General features: G+C 41.5%; 1 protein-coding gene across 3 annotated transcripts in view; it reads right to left on the reverse strand.

Annotated features, from left to right (window-relative positions):
* Positions 1-17,507, reverse strand: part of LOC107977363 (disks large homolog 2) — a 1,172,797-nt gene that overhangs the window by 69,600 nt on the left and 1,085,690 nt on the right. For all 3 annotated transcript variants that reach the window (XM_035442394.1, XM_035442396.1, XM_035442395.1), the window contains one exon: positions 1,903-2,079. In XM_035442394.1, the coding sequence (XP_035298285.1) occupies positions 1,903-2,079 (177 nt within the window). The remainder of the gene's footprint in view (positions 1-1,902; positions 2,080-17,507) is intronic.

Below are 17,507 nucleotides of genomic sequence, written 5' to 3' on the forward strand. Positions count from 1 at the left end.
GTCTAGAGTTTGAGACCCTTTCATCATGTCCTCCTGGGTAGTCTAGAGCATCTCTAGATGAGAAGAACGATTTCTTGAAAATGAAATGAAATCTATTCCTGACAGATTTTGTTCCTCCACTCAGCCTCTGTCCTTGGGATCAACTGAACATGATAGCTCTTCCAAGAACAGCTCCTCAGACAGCTTTGGTTAACTGAATCTGAGCAATCCAGGACACATGTCATCTTGACTGTTTTCTTTTCTTTTCTTATTTATTTATTTATTTATTTAATTTATTTATTGATTAGTTCTAGTTAGGGAACAAGCTTGTTTCACATGTAAGTCCCTTCTCCCTCTCCCTCCCCTCACCCCCATCCCTCCTCCCCCACCCCCAGCCTACCCCCCACCCCATCCACCCACCACTCCCCAGGCAGGGTAGGGCCCTCAAAGGGGGCTCTGCAAAGTCCACCAAATCTTCCTGTGCTGGTCCTGGGCCCTTCCCCATGTGTCCAGGGCCAGAGTGTAACCCTTCACGTGGGATGGGCTCTCAAAGTCCCTTCTTGCACCAGGGAAAAATACTAATCCACCACCAGAGGCTCCCTGGAGTGCAGAGGCCTCCTTATTGACATGACTGTTTTATTTTTACATGAAAATGCACAAGCACATAAACAAAGTAGTATTAAGAATAACTGCTTTGGTGCTTCACAAACTCTGTGGATTAAAAAGAGCATACACACAACTGGGAGGGAGAAGTGGTGGGTATATGAAGGATTGGAACCTAGAGGGTGGAGTGGATTCTCCCTCCACCTTTCTCCTGGATCCTCCTTCCTCTTCCTCCTTCCAACTTCATGTCTCTTCATTCTTCCCTCGCCCCTCTCACCCACAGTTCAATTAGTGCCCATATATGTGTGGATATAGACCCAGCCACTGGAGTACGGTCAACCTACCAGGGATGACACCTCCAATGAAAATTAACTCTCCCTTCCCTCAAAGCCATCGCTTGTCAATTGCTCCTCAGTTAGGGGCGGGGACTCATGGTCCCTTCCCACCTATGATGGAATGCTGACTGACTTTAGATTTGACATAGTCGATGTTTGTTTCTTAGGCCATGTCTTGTGCTGGCAAGACATTCATGAGATGGGACACCTTGGTGGTGGTGATTAGTAGCTATGACACACAGGGACTTTAGCTGCTGTGAGTATTATTTCTGTCTTTCAAAAACTGAGTTGAGGAAGCATTTGGAAGTGGAGGGCTTGATATGCTCAAGAAATATATAGATCTAAGATCTGAGCAGCTGAAGGGAATGCTGGGGTGGGGAACAAGATATCTTAAGAGAAGAAAAAGTAACTGTTCACCCAGCTGCAGGACAGTTCACGGCTCAAGCATCTGGGCCTTACTGTGGTAAGTTGCCTTTAATATTTGGCCGTTCTGTAGAATTTCCTGGTAAATGCTGAACCCTGGGAATCAGTGCATTGGTCACCAATGGGCATGCAGGCTCCTAAGCACAGCCTTTCCAATAAAGCTGCTAGGAGAATCACTGAAGCAGCTCTTCCCTTTCCTGCTATGCCTCATCACAATCACCAATTTTGGTAAAATCCTAACATGCAGAGAATGAGAAATTATTATTCTTGTCACCTGTCACCACCGACAATTTTCCTGTACAATGCCTATCACATTTAAATAGTCATTTTGTATGCAGGCTCCCCTCTTCCCATTCTGCATTTCCACTCCCTAGATAGTTCATGCATGCGTGCGCGTGCGCGTGCGCGCGCGCGCACACACACACACACACATACACACACACCTGTACATACATATGAGAGAGGGGGGGAGGAGAAGGAAGAGGGAGGGAGTGGAGAGAGAGAGAGAGAGAGAGAGAGAGAGAGAGAGAGAGAGAGAGAGAGAGAGAGAGATGAATCTTACCTCCGTTTGCTGGGAATGACACCCATCTCCTCACTGTCCCCATCTAGTGTGACCCTTCTGGCTTGCCACCACTCATCATCAGAGGCATTGATGACATGGAGAATGTCTCCATATTTAAAACTAAGTCCTTGGCTAGGCAGCCCACTGTCTTTGCTCTTGTCATAGTCAAACATGGCTCTGAAAGAAAGGACAAAAGATGGCATGGTTAGGAATCTGTAGGCACTGATTTAAATAAAACACATGCTTTAGAATTTCAGCTCTTGCCTGGAGGCTCCATTATCCCATTCATGGCCTCCTGGATTATGCTACACAGTTCTCCTTTTGGGGCCACAAACTGAGGTTACTTCTTGATCTTCCTTGATAGTTGCAGGGGCTGCTGATAGGTCTCTATAAGTAAAGTGTGCTGCTTTTCTTTCTTGGAGATCATCGCATATGACAGCATGATATACTAGGCCCTCAGTTTACTACCCAGTTGAGACAGTTTTTCTTTCTATTAGAATCAAATTTTATGAATGAAATATAAATGAAAAAAAACATGACTATCTTTCTTAGGATCTTTGTGCTATAAATAAATTCCCTTCAATGTAATAGCTTATAGACTCCTTCCTTTATAATAGAGAAAAGTGGTAAAAATGTAAACTGTCTAGCCAGAATGATTGACTCCCCCCAACAATAGAATGTTGAATCATCACTGATCCTGAGTGCTTGAGGTATTACTGTAATGACCTGAATAAGTGTTTAAAATTTAAGAAGTAGGAAAAACATCTTTGTTTACATGTTTACAGAGCAAAATCCTTTGAACAGTGTTACAGCTTTTTACATCAGTGAAATCCAGGCCTGCCTCATTATAGTGCTGATCACTCTGAGTTGCAATCCTTTGTTGTCATGGAAGTGGCTTGGCTGAGCCCTTCCTAGGGCCGAATACACTGCACTTAGTTTCTAAGACTGGTTCAGCACCAGAGTGAGGACCAGTATGAGCATGGTGAATAGAGCAGTTTAAACATGGTGAATAGAGCAGTTGAAGCCATAAGGATGTGACAATCTATTGCATGTACTATACTGTCTGTTTTTGACATATCCCCCACATCTTCAAACCCACCACCACACATAATATCTGTGGTTTGCCAGGAGAAGATTCTACCACCTCCCTCTGAGTTCTTTTCATTCTGCTCTGAGACTCTGTATATATTCTAACCACTATGCATGCAAAACAAGCTAGACTTGGAGAGTACAGTTTTCTAAAATCATTAGGGTCAACCCTGGTTCTTTTCCTTCCTTCTCTCCCCCCCTTTTCTGTCAAAGAAATGTCACATCTGCTGTCATGGTAACCAAAAAGGGCTGAAGATAACATTTAACTCTCAAATATTATAGGAGTCAAATTACTTACAATACAGCCATTTCCAGTATCCCTAAGTGACGTAATTTGGAGAAAGTCTTTTGGTCTGAGTGCCTGGAATAAATTATCTCTTCATTGACCATCTGCATCTTCCCTATCAGACTCACACAAAGCCCATCCCAGAAAAGTAGGGGTGGGAAGGACAGACATGGCTCCTGCTGATGTCGATTCATTGTGTGATAAGAAATCAATTAACATTCCAAAGCCAAATGTGTTTGGTGCACAGTTACCTTCCCATAATGCAAACAACACAGGCAACATCTAGCATGTGGTGGGAACTATGTAGCAGAAGGAATTATAATGGTGAAACAGAGGCCATGCCCTGTTTCTGCTGTGCCTTAATAGTCACACAGCTGGTTACCAAGGCAAGCTACTTAATCTTTCATAGGCTTTCGTTACTCATATGTGATATGGGATAATGGTTGTTGGCTGCATTACTGAGTTGTGTGGGTAAACTGTAGAAAGCAATGTGCATAAAGCATGTCCAACAGTGCCTAACATACATTGGCTCACTGAATGTATGTATTACATTCCCCTTTACAGTGGATTCCAACAAGATTCCTGTGTATTAATTGACCTTAAAAAAAGACAAAGGTATCCTTTAGCTGATATTTACAACTTAGATTTTGGAAAGATTCCCACTAGCTTTGGACATAGCATTTCACATGTCTGTTGTGTACCAACCCTATCACTTAGACTAAAAATACTGTGCCATGCTCCAGGTAGCTCCCAGTACAAACCCTCTAACCTGAGTCTCCAACAATTTACCCCACAGACAACACCTAACACCTGTTGTCAAAAGTGGATACCAGAGGAAATAGGCATGTCACACATGGCTCCTCAAAGGCTCTTGGAAGCTTGTACATCATTTCCTGCAGACTTTGTCCCTGGGTCATTTTCCTTTTACTGATTTTGTTGTTTTATTTTTTGCTATTAAAAAAATAAGCCCTATGATGGGTCCTATGTTGGTCATATGAATCATACTTGCAGGTCTTGGGAAATTCCAATATACATTCTATAGATAGCAACACATTTTTATATAGTCTATCATATCCGTGAGTCCATCCATCCCTGTAAAGGTCCTATAAATAATACTATTCCCTTTTGCAGAGTATGGAGGCACAGTGACTAGCCCCAGGATACATAGCTCAGCAGCAGCAATTCAGGGCAGTTTGGGATTCCAGACCCAAGGTTCAGCTTGGTATCTTTACCTTGTCACCCATTCAACCTGGGAGGAGGTGGAGGTAGTAATAATAGTAGCAATAGCAGCCACCACAACTTAGCTGGGAGCTGTGTACTAAGCCTGAAAGTAAATATTGGCAATCTTGTCTTATATACAAGGAAAGAATTCTCAGGAAGTTAAGGGACCCGCCCCAGGCCACATGTGTACATGCATTGGAGAATGAGCATATAGTGACACCTACATGACATCAAAATCTACTTTTGCAGCCCTTTCTCTTTGTGCCTCATTTTCCCAGCCTGTTGCCCTCTGGCCATGACCTAGCAGTGCCAATGATCCTAATTTCTCCTTCCAGACTGATTGCCTCATCGTCTGTATGTTTCTGAATTTCCCTTATTGGTTCATTCTTTTCCCAACAGTTCCCACCCTAAAAGTACTGTTGGCTGGCTTGGCTCTAGGCCTCAAGTGTGGGGGACAGAGGTAAGAGAAGGAAGACCTCATGCAGTAGTCAACAAGACAGGGTTAGACTGCCTGGGTTTGATGGGCCTTACATTTCTTTAAACTGTAAAATAATGCCAACTATCCTTAAGAGTTGGGGTAAGAACTAAATGGAAACAAAATGTGCCAAGTAGCACAACAATAGCTTGACACTAGAGAGTGCTCAACAACATAGCTCAGAGCCCCCATGGCTTCCAGAACATGTCTGGGTCACATCCAGGCCTCCTAGTACTGTCTTCTATATACTGTGTACAAAGACATCTTAGCTGCCCCTCTCTGTCTTCTGGACCCAATTTAATGTAAGACCAAAGCAGATCCTCAGTACACATCTCCAGAAATGGTCCAGGTGGCCACTGGAAGCCCTTTCTTTACATCTCACTATCCTCATGTGATGTGGGATCTGGAGATTATTTTCAGCAGTCCTCATCAGGTCAAATACTTGTCCTACTATGTGCCATCCATTCCTATAAGTATCCTAAGGGCAGTTCCCTGCTTCTGCCTGAAGCAGTAGATGTCCTTGGCTGAGTAACTCAGTTATCTTGGCAAATCTGCCCCTCTAGGCTCACACTGATTCTGGCTTGTCGGGTTCCTAAAATCCAGCAGCTGACACATTTCAGCTTCTGTATCCTTTGGATATTAATGGATCTGCACGTGTCTGGGGGAAAATGCTACAGTGCCTCATCACCTAATTTAAGAAGCAATAAGCTGTTTTTAATTTGCCTCATGTGCTAATTCATCACAATAGCTTTTATAAAATGCCATTAAGACTCAACTTGCCACCGAGGGTGCTTTTAACATGTCCATTAAGACAAGTGGAATTTGACGCAAATAATGCAATGGCTTTCCCATCCCTCCTGCCCCTCCTAAAATACAGTGTGAAGTGCCTCTTTTCCAATTAGGAAAGTCTAGGAAAGAAAGAGTAAAGCTGCTGTCTCATCCTTGTGGCTATACATGGTAGTTGCAAAATATCAGGATACCCAACTGAACTGTGATAATGAAGTATCCAGCTATGTGCTAGGCACTCTATCTTCCCTGCCTTGCTAAAGTTACTAGGTAGGCAAGTAAGCACATGGGTCATATGCCCATCTTCTGAGGCAAAAAGAGACCTGGGTTTTGATCCTGATTCCACCATTCCTAGTTAAATGTGATTCCTGGGTGACCTGTGACATATGACCTAACTTCTTAGAATGATGGTCACTTAACCATAGATGACTATTGATGCATTAATTTCATAGAATGCTGAAGAGCTATAGTAACAGGATGACACACTAAGTGCCCAGTGCAGACTGAGCTGTACTTATTTCTGACAGCCATCTCACCATGAAAGCATCTGTCTCATAAGGAAATGAGATGCAAGGAGCTAAGATGAAAAATACTAGCGTCAGAACCAGGGCTCAAATGCAGATAGATGTATTCAAAAGCTCATGGCCCCAAACTTAGAATTCTAGGAACTCCTGATAAGAATGGTTCTAAAGCACATTATCCCCAAGGAGTCCATGATTTGGTGACAGCATTTATATTGACACCATGGATTAGATTTTAGAGAGTTGTCAGCAGTCTGTTGGATACACATTCAGTTCTTGCCGCTACCTTGCCTTTGATTATCAGTGAGGAAATAAGGTTGTATATAACAATAAGTCTTTCCGCCAGGCTGCCCAAGTTCCACCTGCCGCCATATTAAGGTCCCAAGCAACACACAGAGACTTATATTAGGTACAAATGCTGCTTGGCCAATGACTAGGATTTCTCATCTGCTAGCTCAGTCTTAATTATCATAAATCTATATATTTTCTAAGACTTATCGGACGCAAGTGACAAGCGTCCTGTCTTCCCGGGCTCACATGGTAACTCTGCGCTTTCTCCTACCTTTTCCAGAATCCTCCTTGACTCCTACTCCCACCTATCTTTTTTTCCTATTGGCCAACAGTACTTTATTTGTCAACTAATAAGACAATCATATACACAGAAGGACCTCCTCTATCAGTTGTACAATATAAGTAATGTGTCTAGTGTCAGAAGAGATAGCAAGTACATATAGAGGAAAGATGAGGTTTTAAACCTGTGAACACTGCACCAACCCATGTGCTCTCACTTCTACAAGCTACTCCCATCCAAACTCAAACACTTACACGTCCTTTTAGAGCTTAAACTACGGTAACATCTAACAATCATGACAGTACTAATGTTTTCTTCATTGGTGAGAATTTTGACCCATTAATTTCAGGCTAGAATAGCAGAGAATGACAAAAGTGGTGAGATTGCCAGAGACAGTACCAGAAAAAGGAAAAATGATTTGTTGGGTCTCTTGATTATAAAGGATGTGGTAGCAGAATAGTGTCCCTAACTTATGCTCCAAAATCACTATCCCTTAACCTCCAAAGATACTTGTAAATGTGGTCAAGTTGAAGGTTGGAACTTCAGGGAAATTGCCCTGGATTATCCAAGTGTGCTCAGTTTAATCACACGAACCCTTACCAGTGGAAGAGAAAAGTATATGAGTGGACCAGAGAGATGCATCTTAAATAGAACTTGACTCTGTTAAGGAATTAGATTCTGCCAACAATCAGAATAAGTGGAAAGTGGAAAGTACAGCCTACTCTCCTACAGCCTCCATAGCAGGTACAGTCTGACGACAGCTTCCTTTAATTTTGCCAAAAACTACAGAGATACAATTCTAGGCATTTGTATTGTTTAAAATTCTTAGGTATAGAATAAATTGTGATGGTAACTACAAAATTAGTACCTATTTTGGCCAAACACGCGTCATTGTATAACACAACCTAAGGACCACTGGGAATTGAACACTGGGAAGAAGCTAGAAGAATGCTGATGTACACAGAAAAAAAAAAAGCCTATATCGTTTTGAACAAAACCCAGCAGAAATAAAGATATTAAGATGAGCCAGTGAAACTCCACAGATTTCTCACAGAATTCTCAGCTTGGGGGATGTGGGGTAAGAATTTATTACTGCAAACTAGGAAGTGGCAAGAAGTGTTAGTGGGATAGTGTACTGAAGTTTTGTGGAAAAAGAATCAATGGGAGACAGAAAGTAGATTGTGGTGGAAACACTAATGGTTCCCCTCAAAATTTTGCTGTATTAGTCTTTAGAACAATGGTGAGTTGTGACCCCTTTGGAGGTTGAGTGACCTTTTCATGGAAGTTACATATCATATATCCTCCAAATCAAATATTTACATTATAATTCATAACAGTGGCAAAATTACAGTTATGAAGTAGCAATGAAATGATTTTATGGTTAGGGTCACCACAACGTGGGGACTGTATTAAAGGGTCTCTGAGTTAAGAAGGTTGAGAACCACTGTAATAGAACCTTAATTCACATAAAGGACATACAGATGTGCCTACAGTCAGGGGGGGAGGTATCAGGAGGCTCTTGAGTTAACGGGTGGGCTCAGCCTGATCACATGAGTCCTTGAGAATGAAAGGCAGTAACATAGAGCTAAGAGAGATTGACATGAGGACTGAAATGAGGATATGAAAGTGAAAGGAGAGAATTTGCTGCAGCAGTGATGTAGAACTAATGCAGGGGGCTAAAAGCAGCATCATTTTTAGATGTAGATTATAGGGCAGGAAGTAAGGACAAGCTACCTGTCTCATGGTCCTGTCACTCATTACTGATTCTTTGAATAAAAACAATTATTAAGCAATGACAATAACATTTCAAATGCCTAATATGGCTTGGTCATATGCAATGCACTATTGCATCATCTAATTTCATTTTCATGAATACACAGATGATTATTTCTACACTTTATCAAATTCTTATGGACCCTTATGAAAGCAACATCTGTTTTGCTTAATTTTAGGAAGTCAAAGCAAAAACCTACGCTGGGAATGACTTTCACCTCTGCCCTGGATCAGAGCTATTGAAAGTCAGTCACTCTCAGATACAGCCTGAGGTGAATCCCACAAAAGCTTTTATAAATGAAGGAATGTTTGGCAGTAATCCTTTCTGTGCTGTGGACTTGTTTGGGCTGGAGAAGCCGTTGTTTCCATGACAACTTTAAGGCTCAAGAAACAGGGTGCTTCAACTCAATTTCCTTGGTCCCTTGAAATGGATGCCTCTGCTTGACTAGAGACCTGTTTCTCACCCTTCTGCAGAACAACAGAATGAACCAAAGCAACAAAATGTATAAAGTCTGCTGTCTGCTCAACCCACTTACTGTGAATGGAGATGGTCCATTTTAACATTAAGGTAAGTTACTGTGGACAGTGCAATGAAGCTCAGATGTTATACTAAAGTGACACATTCACCTCAATCTACCTATTTCTCAGAGGCTATTTCTGAGGGAGTTAGTTATCAGGGTAAGTTGGTTCTCAATGAGATAACACAGGGAACCTTCAGGACCACCTTTCACCAACAGTTCCTTTACTTCACTCACCTTTTCCATGTTGAGAAGAGTGAATGACGATTTCTTAACTACATCAAGAGCAATGGGAGACTGTGTGTTTTAAATGTGATATAAAAGTACATACATAGTAAACTTTCTCAAAATGTTTTCCCACCAGAGTGTGTGGAGGAAGACAGCAGAGAGATCAGACCTTTAGTTGCTCTTATTTTAAAAATCAGAAATTGCCATCTGCTTCCCCCCCATATTAAAAACAATCAATTACATACTCACACATATAATGAAGAGTGTTTCAAAAACACAGAGGGAACAGAAGTAGAAATGAATTGAGGGGCGTGAGGGGAACAGGGTTGAACACAGTCCCATCTTGTAACCTTACTATCTTAACTTCTTTGTGCTATAGCTTGCATATAATGATGATGAAAAAGAAGAAACCAAAAACTACATATGTGTCATTTTTAAAACCTTTGTCCCACAAGACATTTTGAAGAAACAAGGTAGTTTTCCATGTAGCTAATGTTAATGTGTGTCTTATAGGGCTGTGTTTGTGTTGCAGGAATCAATTAGACTTGTATCACTATCTCTTTTGAGCTAGATAGCTTTCCATCACCAAATGACATACTCAAGAAAAACAACATAAAGAGGGAATATTAGTTTTCACTAAGAGTCGCTAAGATTTTGCTTTACAATAATCTGGCTGCCATCCTAGAGCCTTCATCCAGTAGCTGATGCAAGCAGAAGCAGACACCCACAGCTAAACACTGAGCTGAACTCCTGGAATCCGGTTGCAGAGAGGGAGGAGTGATGAGCAAAGGGGTCAAGACCAGACTGGAGAAACCCACAGAAACAGCTGACCTGAACAAGGGGGAGCTCACGGCCCCCAGAATGATATCTGGGAAACTAACATAGGACTGATCCAGACCCCCTGAATGTGGGTATCAGTGACAAGGCCTCGGCAATCTATGGGGTCTCTGGTAGTAGATCAGTATTTATTCCTAACATACAAAAGGACTTTGGGAGCCCATTTCACATAAAGAGATACCCTCTCAGCCTAGACACTTAGGGGAGTGCCTAGGCCCTGCTCCAAATGATATAACAGACTTTAAAGCTCCCCCATGGAAGGCCTCTCCCTCCCTGGGGAGCATAAAAGGGATGGGATAGGGGGTGAGTGGGGAACAGGGGAGGAGGGGAGGGAGAGGGAACTGGGATTGATATGTAAAATTAGCTTGTTTCTAATTTAAATAAAAATAGAAAAAATTAAATAAAAAAACCAATAATCTGGCTGCATCACTGTGGGGTTGTCTAAAAGGGAATACCAACCCTGAGAGTATATGGTGAAGAAAATGTTGTCCATTTCATGGTGGCCAGGAAACAGACCAAGTGAAGGAATGATCAGAGGTAATACAGGCCATTTTAGGACAAGCTACCAGTGACTTTCACTTCCTGAAATGTCCACTACCTACCAATAATGTACTTCTATTATAACTCCATTGATGAATTCATCCAGTAATGATATCAGGGCTCTCATGTTTAAAATTTCACACCTCCAAGCACTGCATGTAAGGACCAAGTCTCTTTTTGATAATGAGCTTCTGGGATCTTTCAGATCCAAGCTATAATATTTGTCAGTCTCAGAACTTTTTTCTCATGCCCTCTCATTGCAATTCTTAATCTCTGCATATTCTTGCTTATACAAACTCAGGTAACAGGGAGTTTCACATCATGTAGTTTCAACAGAGCAGATGATCAATAGAAATAGTTTGTTTTCAACATCACTTTTCACAGGGACATTCCCAGAATTCCAGTTTTCCCTGCAACAGCACAACCAGCTAAAAACAACAGGCAAGGGGGGACCTGAGTGGAACCCAGCATGGCTTCCCTGTCTTTTTAAAGAAATCATGAGAAAGTATGCACGATTACTGCCTTTCAAGTAGAAACACATTGTCTCATGGTAAAGAGAGCTGCATGGTCCTTACTTCAAACATCTTGAGGAACCATGATATGTGCAGTCTTATGAGTGATTTGTTCTGGGTAGCCATTTATTTCCTCAGCCACTTTAATATTCACATACATTTAGTGAAGAGGGTGGTGGAAGCCACAAGCAAATCAGTCTCATGGTTGGAAACAAATTCATCTCTGTCAACCCTTACAAAGAGTCCACGGGTAAAGATGACAGTGCTTATTAAGTTATGGCCAAGTTCTGTGGCAAGCCTTACACCATGACAGGCCAGGGTGTTTAATTGTCTGTGACTCAAAATGAAGGCATTGTTTCATTGTTCCAGAAGGGAAATTTTATAATGTGTCAGACTATGGTATTAAGTGGTCTATGCCATTTAATCTTTAAGACCTTACAAGGCAGTTTATTTTCATTAGAGACAGATATTCTCATCCCACCAGACTATTTCTAGGCTCTGAGCAGATTGGGAAAATGCCAATTTCTGCCATACCCTGAAATCAGGCAGCTATTGTCATGACTGAAGATATAACTAATTGGGCACTGAAGTCCTTACAGTTTAGGCCTCCCTGTAGTCACATTTTCATTAGAATCTGGACACCACCATTGCTTCCAGGGGTGACAACTATTTATTTCTCTCTCTCTTCTCTTGACTCTCCTGTGGACTGATTTCCTCAGGGACTCGGTGTGAATATAGTTTTCATGTGTGGGTTCTGCTTGTTGATCATTTCAGACAACTAACTTATTATTTGAGTCTTTGGGGTCTGGGTCCCCTCCAGCTTGCTTTCTCTCCCAAGGTGTCCTGGCACCTGTCAGATTAATTTACACTCTAGGCCTGAATGACAAGTCTCCCATCCCCAGCCAAGGAAGGTGTAAACAGATCTGAACCTGCCCAAGGGCAGAACTCCTTGGACCTTGGAGAATGTGTTTCAGTTTTTAGGGTTGGGTGAAGCTGTATAGCTTAGTCATCTTAAAATCACTATCATTTTCTCCCAAATATCATCAGTTGGATGTTTATAAACTAAAGTGTGGGAAAGGGGAATATGAACAATTTTAAGAACTCTTATACTCTGGTCTTGTGTGTTAGGGGATGGAGGTATTTACAGTGAGGAAGATACTTCAAGGGGCTGAAATAGCCCATTTGTAGCCCTTTACTTTTGACTGGCGCTAAAATGAGAGGTCAAATTCTGTCAGGGTATCGCTGTCACTAACAAAAATGTTTGGAGTGGAGAAAAAGAAATGTTCCTATAAGATAGGTCAGCACTTCTGACTGAGTGACTGATACTCAAATATCTCAGTCAATATCTAGACCTTTATCATGAAATGGAGACATCAGAGACTTGGATTCAAATAGTACCTTTGCTATTTTAAGCAGCTGTGTAATTTTTAGTCAATCACTGAAATCTTCTATACTTGAGCTTACGAAAAATATACAGCAGAGGATAAACACTGGTGTTCAAAGGGCCTTATAAAAATTACATAAGAACTTTCAGATGTGGGTACATAAATGCTCATTATTTAGCAATCAATTCTAGACTCTCTCTGCCTTGCAAAACCCAGCCCTTGGGCCTAGTGTTGCTAATTGGAGCATCAACAAGGCACACAAACCTCTGCTATTGTTGAGTATTTACTGACTAGCAATAGATGAGATGGTGGGTAGAGCTCATTTTCCACAAGAACTCATGAAATATGGAAGAAGGAAATCCAAAGAACATATGATATCACTGCCTGAAATCCTTAGTTCCATTGTAGTGGTGGTAACAAAATGTTCATACATAACAATGCCAGGTGGCTGTGCAATCTTTCAATGTTCCCAAGTGTTGGGCTTGTTGCACTGCTAGTGGGTTTTGTTTGTTTGTTTTTCAGAACACTAGTAGGAACCACAGGCTGCATTGTGACAGGAAAAGCCCTGGAGTTAGAAAACTTTAACCTTCACATTTCACATATGTCCACCTAATGAATGGAGCAGTTAAGAGAGGACATGGTGTGTGGTGGTTCAGTACTTACCCAGGTAGACACCATTGAGAGCATCCATGTATGGAAATAAGAATATACATTTAAATATTAAGTGTGGCATTGTTTAGAATATATCTCCTAAGTACCTTAGGCATTACTGGCTTTGTTGAGAACTCAGAAATGAATAACTAGCTTGATTCCAAAGCCCTTGGAAGCTTATGTAAGGCTGGGAATTTGGGTAATGAGGTGCATTCACTTGGCTACTCATTCACTCAGAAAATGTTGGGCAATTATGAAACAATGACGACGGTTCTGGGAGCCTGAGATACATAAGGAAAAATATTAAAAATCCTGGCCTGATAGAATTTACATTTTAGTGAGGGGAGATAGGCAAAACAGTAAACATAAAAAACAGGCAAAAGGTGAGAAATATTACAAGTTTGTATTTGCTGTGGAAAAAGTTAAACAGAGCAGAGTGGTGGGGATTGGGGCTATGGGGTGGATTGTGGTGGCAGTGGCAGTGAAGTTTGTGTTTTAGATCACGGTCAAGATGTAACTTGCTCAGGAGACATCTGAGTCAAGGCTTGAAAGAGGTCACATGGGTGTCTGAGAAGAAAGTGCCCCAGTGAGCGGGAGCAGCCAGATCAAGGTTCTGAATATGGTTCAGTTGAGTTCAGCAGACTGTGTTAAGAGAACATGGGGTTACTGCATAATTGCAGAGCAGGAAATCCTTTGGATGTTAAGAAACTTTGAGGGCAGGGACCTCTCACCCCATCTCACAGCTGGACGGTGGTCTTCTGTCTTCTTGCCCTACTTTACATGGGATCGATCCCACAAGAGCCTCTGCAGTAACAGTGACTAACATTTCTAAGGACCTGGGTCTCTTCTCTTGGCTGCTCTCAGTCTTCAGCATTCATATGGGCTGGATCACTAAACATTCCCTTTTCTTTCCTCAGATACCCTACCTCAACTTGAACAGCAATTGTGGACTTCTTTTTTTAGTCAATAATTTTTAACATTGGAGGAAGTAGAAGCACTGGCTGATATTTAATAGATATGCAGTATCTATGCATGTGTGTCTAGGCCATTATGCAAATATTACTCAATTCAGACATCCATACCTTTCTCTAGAAACCTTCCTGTGTCTGCCTGTCTAGACAACATCACTTCTTCCCCACTCTCTGTAAGAGGGCTACTCTGTATATTATTGTATTCTTGCTCTTATGAGTTGCACTTCATTTTCCTTGCCTGAAAGTGTATTTTTCCTTCTAGATTCTCCACTTAGGAGTCTGGGGAGCAGTGTTACTCATCTTTGCAGTCTTCACCAAAGGAAGGGGTGAATTGAATTGAAATAAGAGCCCAACCTAGGTGACTTTGGGAAAACTACTTTATTTCCTTGGGTCTCCTGTAGTTCTCATATCTGTAAAGTAGAATTAAAAGATACCAGTATTTTTACATTCATTTTTCTACTTGCCTTCACTTTAATGCCTAAAGTGGGGTTGTTTAGCCATCAATACCATCTTGTAATTTAACTGATAGAATTTTACTTTCTTGGTGACACATAGGTGAACATTACCATCAAGGACAACTTAAATTGAGTGAGCATGAGAGAAATCATCTCACAGGTTATAATGCTTAATGCGATGTGGGAGAAGAGCCCCATAGCAGTACTCTGGGATAATGTGCGCATGCACGGGTGCTTGCTGCAGCTGTTGTGCCATAGATGGCGTAGAGTCACTTCATTATCTCTTTTTCTTACATATAACTTGTTTTTGAAGTCCCTCAATTCTTTTTCTGTGACTTCAAAAGCACTGAAGAGCCAAGAGGCCCAATGCTGTGTGGTGGTCTGAGTTTTGTTTGGTATGAGCTTTCTGTAGCAACTCTAGTTAATTGGATGCCATTTCTATAAGAAATGTCCCTAGCTTTCCAAATATCTCAGAAATTTAAAGGGAAATAAAGACTAATAAAATTCAGAAAATTAGCAACTATATTTATTTATAGTTTATATAAACATTAGTATTTTTCCAATAACAGCTATTTTAACTTTAGTGCTAAAGGGTGAGAACATATGCCCAGCGTCAATCATCCATCCATTCATTCAGGAACACATTGACTAACTACTATGTGCTGTAGAACAGAATAATGAAAAATGCCAGCTGGGACCGGGAGCACTTCCCAGTTCTGTCATCTGCCACTCACCTGCTCTGCAGCTGTGGCAAAGGTCCTTAAAATCTGTTTCCTATTCTGCAAATTACAGGCTAATCATATCTGATAGACAATGGTGGTATTGAGGTAACTTGTGTAAAACTCATGCAAGGGGCTTGAATGTAAGCTGCAAGAATAATATGCACAGGTGCAGGCAGCTATGCTAAAACTCAACTCTTGGGGATATAACAATGATTCATTTCTATTTTTCATTGTTTAAATATTGATTCATTTGTCTCTTATTAAGTTGCCAGATCTGGGGCCCATAGTTTTCCTAGCAGTAAAAGCCAGGGGAACTCAGGGCAGACAATAGGATGGTGTATTTTCTGTGGGAGAAAGTGATTATACTGCCCAGCATGGTGGCTGTGAAGGCAGCTAATGTTGCATAACTTTTAGATGTGGAAGCCACACAATTATGCTTTCAAATTAATTCAACTAACATCCATTATGTGTCAAGTATAATGCTAGGTGTTGGGGAGAATACGAGAAACAATGCCATTATGGATTTTACAGGAATGGCATTTGCAGAAGGAATAATTACCAGTGTGATGCTTCACAAAAATCAGATGGATAAGAAATGCATGAAAATAAGCGGTGGAGAAAAAATGAAGCCTACTGTTGAGTTGGGGGTGGGGCAGGTTCAGATGGCCAGGACTGGTGGAGGTTCAGAAACTGGCGTTGGCGTTCTCCATAAGTTACATGCTAATTTCAAAGTTTTGCTGCCAAAATAAATCACTGCTTTTTCTTTAAATAATATTTCTAGGAACAACATTGGAAGCACCGACTGAACAGAGGGAAAGATAACTCCTGGCCTGTTTTCATTCCTGGTGCTCAGTAACCCTGAGGCCCCGATGAGGAATTCTGGCTGTCATTAAATCAAAGCACAGAAACTTTCACACCACAACATCAGTTTCCAGAAACTTAAAATGATGAACACGTCCCTTTATTGATGCCATGTCATCTCCATGCCCATTTCCAATCCAATCTCACAGATGTCTACTGGCTTTCCAAATGAAAGCTTGATGGGAATTGTCTTTGGAGCATTTTTTGTTGGAGAGTTTAATTTCAAGATGTCTTGAGACATCTAGAAAACTCCTGGGATATCCTGAGTTCTAATGATAGGAACTCAGAAGGATGGAAGTGTGACTAGTCATCACTAGGAGAACACACAGACACTTGGTAGAAATCAATCCAGTAGGTATTTGTTGTGTGTGGTCTGAGAAGGGTCTTTTCTGCTGAAAGGCTATCTGTGTTGACAAGCAGAAGGTAGTTCCTTGGAAGAAGAGAAATCTTGCTAGAAAGTTATCATATTCCTAGGGAATGAGGGATAGGTCCAGGGAGGAATCCACAGACAGGGGCACATCTGGTGAAGCATGTGCAAGGACTGACAGCAACTTGACAGATCAACAGTTCTACCAAAGGGGCAAAGGGATGGGAGAATTCTATGTAGTGTTTTCCCATGTTACTCAAGGCTCAGATCTGAATAAGGCACAACTGGAAAAACAACCACGAAGTTGGCCTATCAGCTCTGATAGATGTGAGAAAATTGGACAGGAAAACACAAGAGGAACTGGACTATGCTAGTTGTTCCTAGAAAAGTCCATATCTAGTGGCAGACAAGCTGCCATAGTGCTAGAGGAGATGTCTAGATGAGGAGGCTGAGGTGAGAAAAACCTGGACTGCTGAACTGACCCCTGGCTGGTGGCCTTTTGTGCTAGAAAGATCCACAACTCTAATTATCAATTTTTAAAGTGAAGCCACAATTTCCATTTTCTGCTTTGAAGTCTGCTTTCACGCAGTGGCTGTAACAACTGTCTGGGAACTACCACGGAGCTGGCCTCTGTCCATTATCCATTCTCAGTGTGCTCTGTATTCTCACCTAGACCCCAGTAGTTTGCAAGGACTTCTTGCCAATCTTAAATAGTGTGCTCATGTTGAAGATAAAGGCATCAGATAGCAGTTCATCTGTGTTCAATTTAGAAATCTAGTTGGCAAGATAGTAGTACAAGCAGATGAATTATATCTTAAAGTGTGTTAAATCCAACA

The sequence above is a fragment of the Cricetulus griseus genome, chromosome 3, assembly GCF_003668045.3.
Source record: "Cricetulus griseus strain 17A/GY chromosome 3, alternate assembly CriGri-PICRH-1.0, whole genome shotgun sequence".
NCBI classification, from domain to species: Eukaryota; Metazoa; Chordata; class Mammalia; order Rodentia; family Cricetidae; genus Cricetulus; species Cricetulus griseus.